The following is an 18689-nucleotide window of genomic DNA, read 5'->3' on the forward strand; positions in this document are numbered from 1 at the left end:
TTGTTTTTTCTTGAGTTTTGCTAGCCACACAACTCTAGACAAATAGTGAAGAAGACTTTGTGTGATTTTCTGATGGTGGGGTTTGTCAGAAATCTTACTTGGCTGCTCGGATGTCGATGGTTCCCTTGAGCTTCTCCTCACTGTCGTTGTCATAGTACATTAGCTTGCTGTCCCTCAGAACAAACCAGCGCATCTTCCAATTCCTGTAGAGAAATAAGACACCATGAGCACTCTTCATAAGCTTAATTTTGCCCTCTCAACCTTTCTATTTAACAAGATCACAACTACATCTGTTTCCCCTTAAAGAAAACCACCAAGTTTTACTCTGAACACATACTTTTCCTAAATCAATTACCAACTAACTGAAGAACCACTAAAAGCTTAATACATTGGCTTTAATGTATTGTAGTGAACTGCTCCAGGGGGTTTAATGCCTATAGTTACACAAATACTCAACAGCATTCAGAACTACAGACAAATTAACCCATTCATACGGATTCAATAAATCTGTGACTTTTAAGCTATTTACATTTAAATAAATCAAGCTAACAAACACTGTGGCGTTACATGAAGCTGTCATACTGTATTATACTTCACCTTTTATAGAATTATGAGGAAATATGAAACATTCAGTTACATTTTGAGATCTTCTGCTTGGCAGTGTGGTAGGATCTCACAGACCCATCTTGTTGACATTTTCTGAACAGCTTTGTAAAAATCATCACATCATCAGATTGCGCTGAGCTGTAATAGTGCTGAATTTTATTTGCAAAGCATGCAGGCTTCGCTCAGTAATAACTACAACAACCTCCGTGACAGAGTGGACAGTCCTCCTCCTTTCTTGTAGAGCCAGCCCGACTTCAGAGACTCTTGTTTGGACCGGAACCACATGAAGGTCTCGTCCTTTAACACGCACCAGCGCCTCCTCCATGGGATCATGAGACCAGCTGAGGGAGCACAATTGGGAGACATAATTACAGTCAATTAAAAAAAAGGTCTAGTGGTTAGGATTTGGTGCCCACACTGAAAGTGCGGCGCTATGATTATCTGCTATATTTAATAATGCAAGTGCTACAGAAATAGATCAGAAACACCAGCTCTACAAAGAAAAACATCTATACCCTTCATGTATAGGTAGCCGTGGAAATATGGTGGCCCATTTCCATTGAGCAAAGTCACCCTGCCATTTGTCACTTCTTCATCAGTGTCCATCATGCCATCATGTTCATCATCACTGTCTGCATACTGCAACATGACACAATAATATTAGTGACCTGCTTATGCTTTTAATAATAATTACTTTTATTCCATAATGAGATAGCACGCTAACAGTTTATTATAATGAGTTAAAATGCACTGTATACTGTAGCTGCTCATACATATCTGCGTGCACGCTTGTGAGGATGCGTGTATGTGTGTGTCCTCACAGAGTCAGAGCTGCCTCTGTAGGACTCGATGCTGGCGTTGGTGCAGGTCGACTTCCTGGGGTGTTCCTCGTCCGTCACAGCCGCGCTCCCTCGGTTGCTTCCCGACACAGAGCTGTCGTCTCCGGCGGTGACTGACCCCTCCTCCTCTTCTTGGTCGTAATCTGATTCTGTGTCGGCCGGCATGCTGTAGATCGGCTCCTCGCCATCTACGAGGCTCTCCACCATGCTCACTTTCCTTTCTGGCTCTTTCTTCTCCTCCTCTCCCGGTGGAGGCGGTGGTGGAGGCACAGTGGTGCCATCTCCGGGCGGAGGGAGGGGAGGAGGAGGAGGAATTCCACCCGCAAGCATGCCGTCTGAGGGAAGGGGGGGCGGAGGAGGTGGTGCAGGGGGCACTGTTCCCTCTGCAAAGGCAGGTGGCGGAGGAGGGAGTTGGCCAAATATGTCCTGATCCACAGGAGCATCTGTCTCAGCAGGGGGAGGGAAGTCAGGCAAGGGGATACACTCCTCCTCAGCATGAAAGCCTTCGTCTACATCCTCTTCTTTGGATGCTCCTCTGGTGGTGCTGGCACCTTTTGGAGCTTTCACCTCAGCAGCGGGCTTAGTCCCGACTGCTCCCAGTGAGGGATCAACACCTCCAAAGTTCAGGAGGTCGATGAGCTCGGTGGCCTTGCGCGATGCCTCCTTTTTCATCCGCTTGAGCTCAGCGTCCCGGCGCAGCTGCAGCTCCTGCTTGGACGACTCACAGAGCTGCGACACTTCATCCTCCCTCTTCTTCTGCAAGCGCTCAATCTCTCTCTCGAGCTGCAGGATCTCCTCCATTTGGCGAGTTTCATCCTAAAGAGCAGACGAGAGGGTTAAAACACTCCCATTAATGCCAGTGAAGATGCTTCTGACAGCTTTACCTTTGTCTCTGCTCCCTCCGCTTCCTCCGTCTCCCCTTCGCCCAGCGTTTTCTCCTTCTCCTCTTCCTCCTTCGTCTTTTGCTCTTCCTCCTTCTTCTTCTTTTCCCCTCTCAGTTTTCGAACGTGAGCACGCGCCACCTGACCTCGTCGGTGTTTCTGCAGCACCACCGCTGCCTTGCGCTGCTTCACAAACCGTTTGCGTTGGATGTGCCTTCGTAAGTGTTTCTGGAGGGTGACGACGCTGGCACGTGCACGTTTGAAGTGCTTCCTGTGGATCAAATAAAACAAAATTCAAAGTAACAAACATAACTGGTCCCAAAAACATGACTTCATATCACAAGATTCTTACTTAGCAGAAAAAGTGAGTAGGTGGGCTCGGATTATCATGGCGGCTTGGCGGCGGACTTCATCTCTGTCTTTCTCTAACCGCTGCTCCAAAGACTCCTTCATGAACACCTGCAAAACAAGGAGGTGACAACAGTTTAGAGCAAGCCTCTTAAACAACTTTGATATGAGACACTGTACAAAACTTTGCCATTTTAGATCTCCAAAAGGTAAAAAAAGAACCTCACCTTAGTCTTGCCTAACTGCCACTCCTTCTTGGTCTTATCATATTTGGTTAGAAGGTCTGTGGTTCTCTTCTTATCATCTCCTGCTGTCGGCACCTTTTCTTTCAGAATGATCTTATAACTGCCATAAAAATGCAACGTTAAAGAAAAGAATTGATACTTTAAAAAAAAATCACAGATATAGAAAAATATGTAAGAATGTAGATTTAGAGATCTTTACCGAGAGAAGAAATCTTTGAATGTTCTGCGAACTGGGAAGCCAGCACGACGGATCTTCACGGTCTCCAACATCCCAGAATACCTCAGCTGATTCAGCACGACCTCCGGGTCAAACACATTTGGAGTCTGAAAGGACGATACAAAGGATTTAACACGTAACCTTGATATAGTACAGAATAATACTGTCAGATAGTGATATTAACGTGAATATGTGAGTAGATAAAGACATTGGATAGAAAAAAAACAGACCTTTTCCATGTTGGGCTTAATGCAGCGAATGAAGAAAGGATTGGAAACACTCAGAGTGGCCATAAGAGCGTGAAGAGAGTCCTAAAGAGATTAAGAAAACAACAAATGCCAATACATCACCATAACAATCATAACTACCATTCCAAAAAAAACCAAAAACATTTTCTCTAATGCATTTTAATTATTCTCTCAGTTCAAGACCCTTGGTTAACAATTAGTGGCTTTGTCTACAAGAAAAATATGCAGCAACATCATATCACTCACCCTGAACTGGGAGCTCACTGTAGGTTTACGTCGGGCTGTTCCCATCTTCTCCTCATTGTTCCTGCTGCCGACCTTTTCAAACAAGTCGTAGATGAAGTCCAGTCTATGAATCGACAGAAATACAAAGGATGAAACACACGCATCTGTTAACTCATGTTAGAAAACGTATTACAGGGTACATCGGGATAACAACAATGAAACTGGCAGAGCTGGAAAAAATAAACAAAAAATCCTGTGTGTAATTCGCATCATTGCTAGATGAGGTTCAGGTGAGTTTTCACACCGCACAGTGTTTGGATGGTCAGTTTCAAAGCTCATTAGAAGCTTTTAGAAACACTTTTTTCATATTTTCAGAAACTAATATCCATTATTTTTGGTTATTGTTTGGACTTCAGCCCAATAATTCATATCAGCTTAAAACAAAGCAAACAAAAGATGGATTTACCTTTAAAATCACTCTTTCTGTGAATGACGGGTTAATTAGACCTCTGAGTCCTAATTAACCATCATATCTGCAGATATTACCTGCTGTCCTTGAGCATGTTCAGGATGTCATCTCTGAATGTGTCTCTGTTCTTCTCCAGGATTCCTCTGACATCATAGAGGACCTGTCGGAAACAGATATTATAAACTACACTTACTTTACAACACAATGATGGCGTGCAGCAGGTCAGTTCTGAATAAAACTCACCTCTCCAGCATAATGTTTGATACCAAACTGATGATCAGCAAGTCTGGGCTTGACATAGTAAGGGTTTGTCTGCAAAAACAGAAGCATGGCATTTAACATAAGCTCAGCATTTAGTGAATTACGCATAGAGGTCATTAGGAAATGTGTAAATAACTCACAGAGTGTCGGCTGTGCAACTTCTCCAGCAGAGTGAAGTCTGTTCCTTTGGGGAATCGGCTCTCTTCATTCACTAGTGCCAACAAGCCCAGTTTCTAGGACAGAGAGGGAGGAGGGGTAAAGTGGTGTTATTGCATCAGTTTTATGAAATCAGCACCACTTTCTAAGACATTGGCCCCACAAATTATTAGATTTCCAAAAACAGATCTGAAAGAGGCACCCATTTTTATTTCAATTCTCTTCAACCCGCCTCTGACTGATAAAAGATCATGCACTCAAAAACTAACATCTTCATTACATTTATGCTATGAGTTATAGCAAATGTATTTTTTACCTTCTCTATGAGGTCAAGACACTCTGCATTGTCCATCCAATCAATTGCTTCCCACTGAACACCTTCCCTGTGGAGAGTACAACAAAATATTTATGCAAGGAAAAAGAAAAAGGTAATATTTAAATTTACTCTTCCATTCCCTTCTCCTTAGACACTTTAAAGTCCGCTTCACAATCCGAATGTCTTTAGGATCCATATTCACATCCGTACCGGTTGTACTCCAGCTGCTCCAGAGAGAAGATGTGCTTGTTGAAGTACTCCTGAAGCTTCTCGTTGGCATAATTGATGTTAAACTGCTCAAACCGGTTGACCTGCAGGCACAGAGGCAGGGATTGACTTACAGACATGTCATGGTTCTGTGTCGTGAAACAAGCTCAACTTAGTACGGATCATCTGGGTCAGTGAATCTAAAAGTGGCGATCCTGCATAACGGCAATCACAAAGCTGGTTATCGTGTGGCTCAGCTAACTCTGGGTTCATGAATCCAGCTATTAGCACGTTTCCAAAGTATTCCAGTTTTGCCAGAAAAAAGAGAAAATGCTTATGCAAGTTCTTCTTTTATTTTCAGTGCCCTAATTCTGGCTCTTTGCTGTATCATTATCAACAAGTAATGCATTTGCTAATCTGTTATAAGTTAACCAAGCAGAAAGGAACCTTATACCCTCTTCTGTGGTTTCCTCTGCCTTAAAAACTCCACCATTAGACTGCCATTTAGTCTCATTCAACCGCTGTTTAATATGTTTGTTTATAAGGTTTTTTTAGTGTCCACTAATCAGATTGCAGACCCGGTCCTGCTTTGGTCCTATCGAGCTTTCCTGCTTCTGAAGCTTTCCCTAATTTGGCTTCCCTTCTGTCCTCTCCTTGGCTTGGCTCAGATCATCTCAGTGCTCTCCTGCAGTCAGCACTCAACCTGCCAGCTCCATCTTATTTCCCTTCTGCCTCTCTGCCTTTTTATCCCCCTGGTCTAAAGAGACTCAAAAAATACTTTTGTAAATTCTTAAGTTTTGTTAATAAATTATTCTCTGTTACACCTGGCCTCTAATTTCGGTGTTCTTCGTATAGCTCTTTCTTTTATAGAAAAGAAAAACCTTATTAGTAAGCTTTTTCATTTGTCCTTGTCAGAATCCTGTACAAATGATAACTCAGTGTTTCAGTGAAGTGATTAGTCAGTAGTAAGAAACTCATTAATCTTGCTTAGTAACCGGATGAGTAGCAGCTGGCAGCTTAGGAAGCGGAGGAGAAAATTCATGACCTCAAAATCAAAAATATGCCAAACAGAGGGAAGGTCAAAGCCCTCACCTCAAAGTTCTCAAAGCCAAAGATGTCAAGGATGCCAATGGATTTGAAGTTTTCCTTCCCTTTAATCTTCTGATTAATCTTGAGGATGATCCAGGAGAAACACTGGGAGTATAATGCCATGGCGACAGAGTCCCGAGAATCAATAGCCTGCGGCAATGAGAGGGAAACCCGGGGGGGGGGGGGGTTAAAATGAGTAATGGGACTATGTCAGGAAGAGGCAGAAATCAAACATGGAGGGGTAAATTAAAGTGTGTTTATATGCATGTGTGTATAGGGACCTGCTCAATAGTAAGTGGGGAACAGATTTCCTCTCCTCTGAGGATTATGGAGCGCTGAGTCATGACTTCAGACAGCTGGAAGGCATCCAGTCCCAACAGCTCACTGGCATCGGTAACCACTGGAAACATGAACAAAGACATGTTAAACATCTGCAAGGTTTTCTATGTCTACCTCCAATTTTATATCATCTAACTCATTTTCTATGAGCACTTCTCTGACCTTGCTTGGTGGTGATCTGAGCTCCTCCTGCAGTCATGAACTCAATGTTGCCAAGTTGTAAGACTCCCGACAGCAGCTTAAACATGTCTCTGATCTCGTCCTCCGTAAACTCCAAGACCTTCAGCGCCTCCTGTGCAAAGACGAGCACGGGGAAAGAGATTGTGAGCACTTTTTTCAGCTCAGAGTCAAAGGTTCAGTCATAACATTCACATCCCAGGAAAAGGTTTGATAAATGGAGGGGAAAAGATCTTTATTTCTCTGAGGCTAACCTGCTCTGCTCTTAAGACAAAAATATGTCAGTGTTCAACAAAAAAGATTAACAGTTTTATGGATGTGAGGACATCAAATTTTACAATCTAAGGCCATCAATCCCTCTGCTACTTTTGTAAGTGGATAAAAAAAACAATAGATACCTGATATTTGAGATTTAGCTCAAACTGTTCTTACAGACCTCAGTACATCTACTTGAAGAACTGAAGACAAAATCAATAACTTGACACTGACCATAACACTGTTAAACAGCTCTTTGTCATTTAGACTCTTGTCCTTAAGACATCCTGATTGGCTGAGGTAGTGGTAAGATTCAGCGGGATCCTCCAGGAAGTAGAGGCCTACAAGAGCAAATATATAATGTAAGCAAACAATATGTATTCAGAGGTAAAAGTTAAAGATTAATAATATTTGTCCACCAATATTTATTTTTCTCTATTATAACTGAAATCAAACTATTTTTACAATAACTTCTCACATGAAGCCAAAAGTGTAAAATTGATCATTGAAAAATAATAAAAAATAATAAAAGATCGCTGTCGATATTTACGCTCACACAGCTCCTTACTTTTTTGCTCTTTACTAGCTCCTGCCAGCAGAGCGTAGAAGATGTGGTAGTTTCGCTCTCCGGGGTTTTGTCGTACCACGCGGTTCTACAGAAAAATCAGGGTAGCAAAGTTTCCATTAACATTTTATTGTGATTGACAATGTAAGACTGACATGTGACTCCTAATAAATTTGATACGAGGAGGCCGAGACATCCTTACCTTTTCAAGTAAATCTGACAGGAAGTGAGTCAAAGAAATTCATCATTCATGTAATTCACCTTTTAAGAATCAGAAACATACATTTCTACCACAACCTTTTATGCGTGTATGCAAAAAAAAAGCACCCATTCAATCATACACAGGTGTAAATTTCATGCAGTTAGATGTATTGTGCTTTAAAGCAAGGATACAATCTATGACACAGCCTCCTTGGATGTTGCCACTCTCAGAGAAGTGAAGTTGGATGAACTTCCCAAAGCGACTGGAGTTGTTGTTGTAAACAGTCTTAGCATTACCAAAAGCTTCCATGATGGGACTGAAAAGGGGGAAAAATTATTTTTACAGTATTTTTTTACCATATGTTTTCCAGAAAAAACTTAATTCAACATTTTAAGGAGAACATAATATCCATATGAGCTCAAACCGTGCTCACTTAGCACTCGCACATTACAGTTGTAATCCTGACACTTGAATTTGAATGATATGAAATTTCAGTTACACAAAACATTATTCTTTGAGAACTTAACACCCTGTTAGAGATGTAAATAAAAGGCTTTAAAGTCTCAAGTAAAATGAGCTGGTAAAATCCCAAAGAAAAGGCAAAGGCCATAAGCAGGCCTTGAATGGTTGCCATCTTTACCATGTAAGCTGTTAATCTGATATATAAAATGTGTAAAACACACACTCCTAATCCCGTCCTTTTACTACTTACACAAGTAGTCATTACAGAAACTTAAAGTCTTCAACATATTTTCTGGCGTTAGTGATTATTCCGTCACCACAGCCTAGCAGGTAGCACGGTCCAAGGAAAAGATGCTAACCCACTGACTTGTTTCTTGGCATTTCCTGAAGCCTGTGATGTTTACTTCACTGATACGCATACCTGCTCTGTACGATGGCTTGCTCCACACGCGTGCTTTTCTCTGAGGGAGGAGTTCCAGCTGAGTTCTGGCTCATCACCGACAGAAACTGCAACAGCAGTTTGGTGCTTTCAGTCTTCCCTGCTCCTGATTCCCCACTGGAGTACACATACACACAAAGACACACATAGCCCAATTAAATCCTACACACAATGACCTTCACTGACATTCCCGTATCTTGAACCTCTCTGGTTATCTAATTGGTGTTGCAGGTTGATAGACCTCGGAGATATTCAGCCTATCGTAATCAGGCTGAGCACAAGTGAAAGCATGATGGGATGGTGGACACTAGAACCAGATCAGGCCACTTAATCATGCAAACCAATAACCCTACTTTAATTTGGAAGAGGAAATTGTATTTATTTTCAAAACAAAGGGAGACACGGTCATGATCACAATCTATTTGTTCTCTAGCTTGGTCTTGAATATTGCTCTGTCTCCCATTTCCAATCAACCACTGAAATCAATATGTCTGGGATGCAAACCACTTCCACTTCCTTAAGCCTTTACCTTGATTTTTCATTAGGTCTAATAGCTGTCAGTGTTTCACTATCTATGCACAGGCTTCAACTACAAATAGGCGTAGGAACAGTAGGATTTTCTGGGAAAGAGCATACCCTCTTGTGGAATGTATAATGACTAGAAATATCTCAAGATTTAGGAAACATCTTGAGATATCATGTTGTGATAGCTTAGTAGTGAAAGATAGAGCGATGGGTAAAGAATTCCCTGAATGTCCTCCATCATTACCTGATGAGGATGCACTGGCTGTCGTGGCGTTTCCAGATGCAGCGGTAGCATTCATTGGCTATAGCAAAAATGTGTGGAGGGAGTTCCCCCAGATGGTGCTTGGAGTACAAGTCCACCCTCTCTAGGTCATACAGACCAGGGATCTGCTTGTATGGGTTGACAGCTGCCAGGATGCTGCCGATGTTAGTCTGAAAACAGCGAAGGAGAGACATTTCAGGTTCAGTGTCTGTATCATCTTTCCTTTCTTTTTATTATTTGATTATTTTTGGTCCACGTTTATCCACTTTCTATATTCATATGACCTTGTTGGCACATTTAGTGGACTATCCACACATAAAATAGTGCTAAAGGACACAGATACACATGAGTGCATGAGCGCGCAGTAATACAGAAAGCAGACCCACACATGAGAAATTCTTTTGATCAGCTTAAGGTAAATCCGTATATGGACAATATTTCATCATCTAGATTAGGCAGTCTAGATAATCTAGCTGTCTGGTAATCTTCCAGGTTTCCAGACTTTTGAAAATTTCTGTGCATCAGCATAAAAGTGATCAAAATGTAATTAAACCATCTCAGTGCTAATTTTGGAACTACAGATGGGTACTGTCATCATACCAGGACATGTGAATACGGGATTTTCGTGAACATCATTTAATGATTCAATTTATTCCACACAAACACTCAGAGACAAAATACTGTTGCGAGTAATTTCTCTTTTTATTATGAGTCAGCTATGAGAGCTGAGAAAGACTGTAATGCATACTGATCCCACAGTTTGGAGGAGTAGGCATTCATGTGTAAGGATGCCTGGGTTAGTGATCAAAAATAAACTTTTATGTGTTTTATTTCCTATCTGCATTGTAAAACGCGCATGTATTCAAACCACAAGGCCATCAAATCAGTTTCAAAGTGATTTTGCAGATTTTAAACTACACTATCGCACCATAAAGTCATTCATATGGTTATTTTTTGCAATGAGAACAATATATGCTGTGAAATGGTGAGCAGGGACATGATGCTTCTACAGTAAGTAGGCTTCAACATCAACATATGAAACAAAGCAGGTAAATTTGTTTCGTAAAGAAGAAAAAATTGAATAAATCCTGCCAATGGCGTGGGACGATTTAGGTTCCTCCTGCTGCAGAACCACTAAACTTATGACCACCTGATTTAATAAAACATAAAAGTTTTAGACAGTTTCAATAAGAAGCCATATTCAGTCCTCCTAAAGAGCTAAAGTTGGCCTGTCCTAACCACTGACAATTTCATTTCATAGCACTCACTTCTCTCTCCATCTTTTTCACTTACAGATGGGGAGGCCTGATAAGTGGATTTGTGTCTCTTTCTAAAAGCCTCACTCGTGTAAGCAAAGGAGAAGGAGGTGTGTGATAATATAAACACACATAATGGCCCTGCACAGACATAGACATAGACACACACGGCTCGCTGAATGCACTCACATAGATGCAATCCTTCTGGTAGCGTTGGTAAAGGTTGTGCATGATAGCGGCTTCGTGCAGCTCCGCCAGTGCTGACATGTCCTCCACCCCATCGATGCTTGACTGGTGCATAGCGTACACTCGCTCCCTGGTGACCTCGGCCTGCTGCAAGTAAAACACCTGTATACAAGGAGACGTAAAGATCATCACCCAGTTTTTAACTTCATACTTTGGCATGAAATAATACAATAATATTCACAAGTGTTATGAAACAGCAATCTAACAGCAATGCAAAGCAGCATATGTGCTGACTGTGCAACACTGACAGTCACAACAACAAATGTGGATAAATCGAGACTTGTGAGACCAGGTAACGTTTTTCCAGTTGGACAACAACTGTTGTCCAGTTGTGGTGAACCTTTGTGAATTTCAGCCTCAGTTTCCCATTCTTAGTTGACAGGAGTGGCAATCAGTGTGGTCTTCAGCTGCTGAAGACTCGATGTCTTACGGTTTGACATGTTATGAGTCCAGAGCTGCTTTTCTGCCTAGGTTATTTGTGCTATTCAGCTGTTATTAAGGGAATTCCTTTTAGTAGTTTTTTTTGTTGCTATTGCTGTTTTTGAAAGTTTCTTAAGTCTAAAGGTTTCTAGGCCAGTTTAATTATATTTTATCTTTTTTTTGTTATTGTTGTTTTTGAGCTAAGATAACCTGTCACTGGTGTAAAATAGGTTCATATTCACTGTAATGAAATTAAAGTAAATGTAGTCCCCAAAACTAGAAATATTCCTTTAAAGGCTCTTGTTTGTAATTTAAAAGGAAATATTTTAATAAATAACACAGACCAAAACTGACTAACTGGCTAATCAATGTTTCTGACACAAACAAATACATGAATACAGACTGTTACAGAGATGTATTACATTTATAAGCTGGAAGTGATGCCTTTACAGGATTATAAAGACATATAGAGGTATAGAGGAAGCAAATGTGCTAAAAAAAAAAAAAAAAAAGACTCCAGCATTCCAACGTCTTTCCATTTTTAGCATTAACAGGCTAATTGTGATGCAACATGATGAAAATCCACATGGTGAGAATACAGAGCCTCACGGCTCCCTTCAGACCCCCCATCTCATCTATGTCATGCATCGCCATGGCAACTAGAGAATTAGGGGACAAAACGGGTAGAGAAGCCGGCTGTGGGAGGGGAGGAGAAAGAAGCGAGAGAGGAACACCGTGAGGACAGAAGCAGAGAAGATGAGAGAGGGCAATGGATCTGATCTGGAAGGACATGACAAGTGAATGCAGCTCAGTGTGTATTCAGGTCAGGCACATGGATGCTGCTGCCACAATCCCCGTCCATCTTTCTAACACACGGTGCACAGACGCACACAGGCTGTCATTCTACTTCAGCGTAAAGGTCGCTCATTCACTCCAGCGAAATCAGCCCGGCCAAGAATAGAAACCACGGCCTTTACGATACTGGGTCGTTAATATGTCATCTCAGTCTCACAGCCAGCCTCCACCCTGAGTGAGCTTGCTGCTGTAACAGATGTGGTGGAAGTCTGTTGAAAGCGGCAGAAGGGTGAGCTGTAGGCGTTCCGACATCCTGTTCTTAAATAAATCTGTTTCACTCCAGTGACGCTGCCTTGCACTGCACAGAGCTGTTGCGTGCCGACGACTCTCTCAGGGCAAAAGAAATCATCCCATGCCAACTGTTTGTTGCATGTGGCTGACAAAAGAAACCTGTGTGCAATATGCTGCCGTGTTTCCACTTTTCTCTCTCTGAAATGCCAAAACATCAGTTAAAGTATAGCAATGCTAATGAAGTCGGTAACATTTCTGCACTCACTGAGCTGTAAATGAAATGACCCAATTATACCTCACCCTCCATTATAGAAGGGATAACTCACGTATGATGACATGAGCAGCTAACAGCTCTGCATCTTTACTGTGACCCCATCCACTTAAAAGGCCCTGTGTTCTAAATTGGATCTATTTTATGTTACGTGCTGTAGCATGCTTTATGCATGGAAAAGACTGCCTGAGTGTTGACCCTCTTGCTGCATGAAGCTGATGAAGAGGATTGTGACCAGATAATGTAGTGTAACTTACTAATATTTTATAATTTAAGAACTCAGTGTCATTTACTTGACAGTTACATGAGAAAATGGAAAACATCTATGATATATTTATCTGAATGTCTGAGTTATTAAGCAGATACTAATGACCATCTCTGCAGTTTCTCTTTTAGTCTTCAGTTCACTGCTTTGATTTTGGGACACACTGCTCTAACTTCTTCCCTATTCACACTTTGCACTGCTGAAGAATCTCTAAAGCCTCACTTTATGCTACCTGCTCACGACCAAACAGACCAAAACAGGTAGCAACCAGCTGCTAATCATAGTGGAGCATTTAGGAGCTAAAAAGCCAGACATTTAAAAGCTCATCGGAGACCAGGGATGAATACTGAACTTAAATCCACCCTGTGAATGAATGATGATGTTGATCCATATCTGACCGTATCTGTTTTCTCTTGGTTTAATTAATGCTACGTCCTGCTATTTTCAACCTTTGAAGCTGATCTATGTGTGCGTGTGTTAGTGTATGTGGTTGTGCTATTATCACTGTCTGATGTGTGAGTTAGACACACGCTTGTCTACGAAATGAGATGGACCATCGTGCTTGTTTGTCATGATGTGGACAGCTGTGCACATTAACAAGTCTTTCCATATTGCAGATATTACAGGTGGACCTTTTTTTTAAAAATAGAAAGATGAAAATACTCTTGAAAGATCTCCACTCCATGAAGCTTTTCTTTCCACTTTTTTCCGTTACTTTCTCATCCTATTAAATCATGATCTCCCACTGTTTTTTTCTGGAGTTCTCCATGTCTTCATGTCTTAAACATCACTTCTGTCTCTCTCATCTCTCTTTCTCTTTGTATGTCACCCGTCTTTTATCCCTCCCCCATCATTTCTCGTGTCTCTGTTCCTTCGATCTCGCCTCTCTTATCGTTCCACTCTTCATTAATTTACCTCCTTCTCTTCTATCTGCCCCACACGGCATTTTTCCTTTACTTTTTCCTCTGCTCTGTATTGCTATTCTCGTCGTCAATACTGTTTTCCTTCAGCTTGTTTTTTATACTTCAAGTCTTTCCAGTATACTTTGCTGTCTATCTGTATCTGTGTATCCCTCACAGTGAATCACTTAATGTCTAAATGGCTCAATCTGAGACTCCTGTCTGTAATTGAAGGCACACCGAGAGCCTTTTCAATCAGAAAGTCAAGCACGCCTGTGCAATCGAGAGTAAATTACAGTGGAAGGGAAGATAAGACTTCACACACACATACACACATACACACAACACTAAGAAAAAAAACACACCAGGTCAACAGAGAAGGAACACAAATGGATGCCTGCATGTTGTATTTACATAGCTACATTTACATAACTTATCTTCATAACTCCGACCAACAGGAATATCCAGCAGCAGTCTTGAAATGTATTAAAATAATCTTTGATTTTGCTCTTCTGGATTTTGAATATTTCTATAAATTCTAACAACTTCCTCATACACGTATTACCTTCCTGTATAACAGGTTAGATAGCACTAAAAAATATAGACATGCATTAAAACCTTTGACATCACTGCTGCACTTTTATTTATTTTTCAGCAGCTGCTGTGACATTATTTTAACATTTCACGGTGCGTCATTAAGATAGCTGACCTATTCTCTACACTGGCTGAGTTTTATCTGTAAATGTGCAGAATTTTACTGTAGTATAAACATCAAACTGAAGTGAAGAAGTTTACTGATTGTACTGTTTACCCTAAGGACACTTATATCCATATATTATTGGAAAAATAAGCTCTACAATAGGAAAATCAGTGAGTTAAACTCATGCACCTAATCTCCTTTTAGGATTTTTTTTTTTTATTTGAGCATACTCTCTTCCACAAACTGCAACTTGTATATAAACGGTAGCCTATTTTTTATATTTGTTCAGACTGGTTGTTTTATATCTATATTTAATTTGTATGGAGCTGAAAAGCTAAACTGCCAACAGAGTTGAAAGAATATTCAAACGAGCCACAATCGCATGTCCTCATAACATACAAGAGAAAATGGCAAACAAATGGCAAACTACCATTAAAGGGGGGAGGGGATTGCTAAAATGTATACTTGAAGAATTTCTTAACACAATAACCAAACAAATAAATTCCTGGGATACTTTTCTGCAACATATAACTGGTTATGAAGCCAAAAAACAGCAGATAAAGCAGATATTCACAAGTAATTCAGGGAGATGAGATGCTTGAAATTTGGAAAGTGTGTCAGTAACTGAAGTAACCTGCAGCTGAAGTGAGAGAGGGGGGAAAAGAATTTTGCAGATGTCTCTGTTTTCTTTCGTTGCCCTCCAGTAGGTTTTAACACACATTCTCTGCATGGAGCCTATCTGCACATTAACCCACAAAGAAAAAAGGCACGAACACACTCAAACTGTGCTGTGATGCAGATGCAGATGTACGCACGATAAATTTGACTACCCAGAGAGTCTAAAATGGGATAGTTCATATTCAATAATTCATCATCCAGAACAGGAGCAGAAGAACAGTGAGAGGAAAATACAGAGATAGGCTGACGTAGAAGTAGAGGATGGTTAACTAACTCTTATCTGTCTTCACTAAGACAGGAATGGGAGATCATACTCGGCGAGAAGGTGGTCAGAAAATCCCACCACAAAATTTGAAAAAAAATTGTTTTAGTCCATCTCTGAGTACTCTCTGACTTCACAACACCTAACATTCAGGCCTACACTCTGCTGAAGACGCCAGACTTAAAATTGTGATTCACAAAGATAGTTATCTGATAAAACTACTTTCCTAAAGTGGCTGAGTAGTATTGTTTTTAGAAAACTTGCACCAAATTCATTGCAAAGAAAGCCTATTGGGATGATCTCAGACTGAAAATATATTGATTTTATGTTAATGGAAAGTTAAATGACAAAACAGGTTAGTATGATTCACTTTTTCAGAACACTTCTTCCCTTTTATCATTTTCTTTGCCATGTAAAGACATTTTTAAGCTCACACACATATACATGCAGTGCTTAGAGTCTTTCTGTAAAGCTCTCTGATGTCTGAAGCTGCTTTGCATGATTGAGGAGGAGAGCCGGAGGAGACGAGCCTCTTCATCTGACTTCGCATATTAGCTGCAACCACAGCGAGGAGATAAAGATGGAGAGACAGAGAGGAAGAGAGCTGTGAGCACAGTGACCTACATATTCTGTAGACCTCTATTCGCCAGTGCAGATTTAGTATCACATAGTACCGTACAGCACCTGCAGGTCTCCTCACTGACCTTGGATCTGAAGTGTCAGATCTAAATGAGTGCAGTTGGGATGAGGAGGTCTTTAGTGTAATCTGATCACTGAAATCAAAGTACACTGTGGGCAACGGCAGCCAGCAGTGCTTAGCAGTTCTCGTTTGCTAAAAACTATCAAGCCTGCAGAATATGAAGAAGGATTTTTAAAACATTTATCAGCATTCCTGACTACAGACAACATTGATTTGCTCGGGTATGAGTCAAGACAGTATTGGGTGTAATGCATTACTTTATAATGACTGGTTTTGCTTTCACACTACTGTAAACATTTTGCATTTTTAAGGAACACGTTACTGGACTTAATTCAGTAACTGCATTACATTGTTACTTGCTTCCCCGGGCGCTGCATTGGTGGCTGCCCACTGCTTCACTGGGTGAATGGGTTAAATGCAGAGGAGTAATTTCCCTACGGGGACTAACACATACACATTATTATTATTATTATTATTGCTTTACAAAGGTTCTTCAGTTATCTGCACAGCAGGTGGATAACAAGCTTTTTTCTTTCTGTCAGCTTTATTGTAGGAAAGCAACTATATCAGGAACAGCCACATTATGCTTCTAGCAGAACTTCAGTTCTTTGCAAGCCCCTGCAAAGACAGCATGCTAACACAAAACTAACCAAGAACACAGAGTGATGATGAAGCTGAGTGAAAGCCGACCACAGCCCAGCAGCCAGAAGTTCAACAGGTAACAAAAGCAGAGATGATCAGTCAGGCTTGGAGCCTTCGTTTCTTCTTGTTCATGCTGCTAAAGTAGAATCACAGTGGAAGTCTCAATGTGCTGGTTTTTAGCGTTGTTTTGTGATGTCGGTTTTGTGTTCATACGTAAAAACTAAAAGAAAGATCACATAAGTGAGATTTGTAACAAGGATTTGTGTTGGTGTATAGGACTGTAGGTTAAGGTTTAACGTTAAATGTTTTTCAGGTTATTTTATGTAGTAATGAGAAAAAAAGGTAATGAGAAATGTAACTTTCTCCTGCAAGTAATTAAATAATGTACTGCATTACTTTTTTAAGGAAAATGGGATTTGAGTTTGAAGAGGAAACACTACAAATGTGTGAAGCATGTGATTGTAATTTGTGAACCACCAAACTAGGGAAACTACGGAGCAGTGGTGCTAACATTAGCATCAGTATGCTAACATGCCTTCAATAATAATTTGCCATGATCGCCCTCTGAACAGTTTTGCAACTGGCATCAAACATAAAACAGAGCCAACACCCATGGAGACGATTATTGTACTAGGGGACTATTATAAAATCCAAATAAACTTGAGTCACTGATGAATAAATTTGCCCTGTCTTAAAACAACACTTTATTCCACAGAGCCAGAATTAGCACTGAACATGTGTTCTAATCAACTGGACTGACTAAAACTGGACTAAAAATCCTCCTTTAAAATTTAGCACTCACACTACCCTATAGGGGGTCTCCGCCCTGCATTAATAAAGAACACTGCAGTGCCTGGAAAGGTGTGAATAGACGAAATGCAAGTGAGTAAGACAGATACTTCAGCAAAATGTGTGTGCGTTCATCCGTATTTTGGTGTGAAATTATGTTAATCTCATTATGTTATACAGAGTAAGTGTGTAACTACGGGGATCCTCAGAGGGTTAGAAATGTGAAACTGAGTAGAGGAAGTGGGTCAGGAGATCACAACAACACTAGCTTTCTTCCATGGCGAATCGGCCCAAACATTTCTGAACCTTTCATTAGGCACATTTGACCGAGTACGAGGGAGGAGTTGTTGTGCGTAGTAGTGCATGTGTGCGTGTGTGTTTCTAAGTATGCAATTGTTGTGTGTGTGGACAAGGAGTGCTGCATCCCTGCAGCATGTTCTGTGCTCGCGTGAGCTCTCGCTGCAGCTTTCACGCTAGCTACTGAAATCCAGGTCACACAGCACACACAGTCCATAAATCATCGCAAACGTAACCTGAGTGTGCGTGCATGTGTGTGTGTGCTATATAAGTGTATGGTAAAGGTGCCCAGTGGAGGCAGAAAATGTAACATCCCAACTAAAGAATATGTAGGTAGGAGCCCTTTAATCATATCAAACACAAACTAACGGGATATTCAGAATGCCAATGGGAGCTCTTTGAAATCAATTGCAACTAGTTAAAACACTCTAAAACTGATAATACTATCTATTTGCTGTATGTTTTATCTACCCATTTTTTTAATTACCCAGTTTCCCCAAAGGTTCATTAATTTTTTGCCTTATGTGGCCTAACGTTATCATGTTCTCTACCAAGAAAGCTATTCAGACTTAAAGGAAAAGGTGGATGTTTTTTATCAGTCCATTTAGATTGGCTTAGCTCTAACCCTCAGTCATGGTCATGAGTTTGTCATGAGGTGAGGGATTGTATGATACTGCAAATTCAAGAAACTCAATTGAGTTTTCAGGATTAGTTCTCCAGTCTTCTTGAAGGACTATTCAAAGCTCTTTTGATGTTGGCTAAATGTTAAATTGACTGATTCTTATACTCCCGGTGTACTCAACATATTCCACATTCACCCAATCACACCCATTCACACCAGCACT

General features: G+C 40.8%; 1 protein-coding gene across 1 annotated transcript in view; it reads right to left on the reverse strand.

The window, feature by feature from the left end:
* Nucleotides 1-18689, reverse strand: part of myo10l1 (myosin X, like 1) — a 46092-nt gene that overhangs the window by 12093 nt on the left and 15310 nt on the right. Inside the window, exons 3-27 of the mRNA XM_063497304.1 lie at nucleotides 10779-10937; nucleotides 9316-9503; nucleotides 8529-8663; nucleotides 7837-7961; nucleotides 7646-7659; nucleotides 7447-7531; nucleotides 7113-7219; nucleotides 6609-6738; nucleotides 6389-6507; nucleotides 6111-6257; nucleotides 5022-5122; nucleotides 4812-4878; nucleotides 4480-4572; nucleotides 4322-4390; nucleotides 4156-4238; nucleotides 3631-3733; nucleotides 3367-3447; nucleotides 3119-3243; nucleotides 2902-3019; nucleotides 2679-2785; nucleotides 2330-2597; nucleotides 1428-2261; nucleotides 1122-1245; nucleotides 809-947; nucleotides 99-203 (exon numbers count right to left, since the gene is read on the reverse strand). Coding sequence (XP_063353374.1) covers nucleotides 99-203; nucleotides 809-947; nucleotides 1122-1245; nucleotides 1428-2261; nucleotides 2330-2597; nucleotides 2679-2785; nucleotides 2902-3019; nucleotides 3119-3243; nucleotides 3367-3447; nucleotides 3631-3733; nucleotides 4156-4238; nucleotides 4322-4390; nucleotides 4480-4572; nucleotides 4812-4878; nucleotides 5022-5122; nucleotides 6111-6257; nucleotides 6389-6507; nucleotides 6609-6738; nucleotides 7113-7219; nucleotides 7447-7531; nucleotides 7646-7659; nucleotides 7837-7961; nucleotides 8529-8663; nucleotides 9316-9503; nucleotides 10779-10937 — 3626 coding nt within the window. The remainder of the gene's footprint in view (nucleotides 1-98; nucleotides 204-808; nucleotides 948-1121; nucleotides 1246-1427; nucleotides 2262-2329; nucleotides 2598-2678; nucleotides 2786-2901; nucleotides 3020-3118; nucleotides 3244-3366; nucleotides 3448-3630; nucleotides 3734-4155; nucleotides 4239-4321; nucleotides 4391-4479; nucleotides 4573-4811; nucleotides 4879-5021; nucleotides 5123-6110; nucleotides 6258-6388; nucleotides 6508-6608; nucleotides 6739-7112; nucleotides 7220-7446; nucleotides 7532-7645; nucleotides 7660-7836; nucleotides 7962-8528; nucleotides 8664-9315; nucleotides 9504-10778; nucleotides 10938-18689) is intronic.

Source organism: Pelmatolapia mariae, linkage group LG16_19 (assembly GCF_036321145.2).
Source record: "Pelmatolapia mariae isolate MD_Pm_ZW linkage group LG16_19, Pm_UMD_F_2, whole genome shotgun sequence".
Lineage (NCBI taxonomy): Eukaryota > Metazoa > Chordata > Actinopteri > Cichliformes > Cichlidae > Pelmatolapia > Pelmatolapia mariae.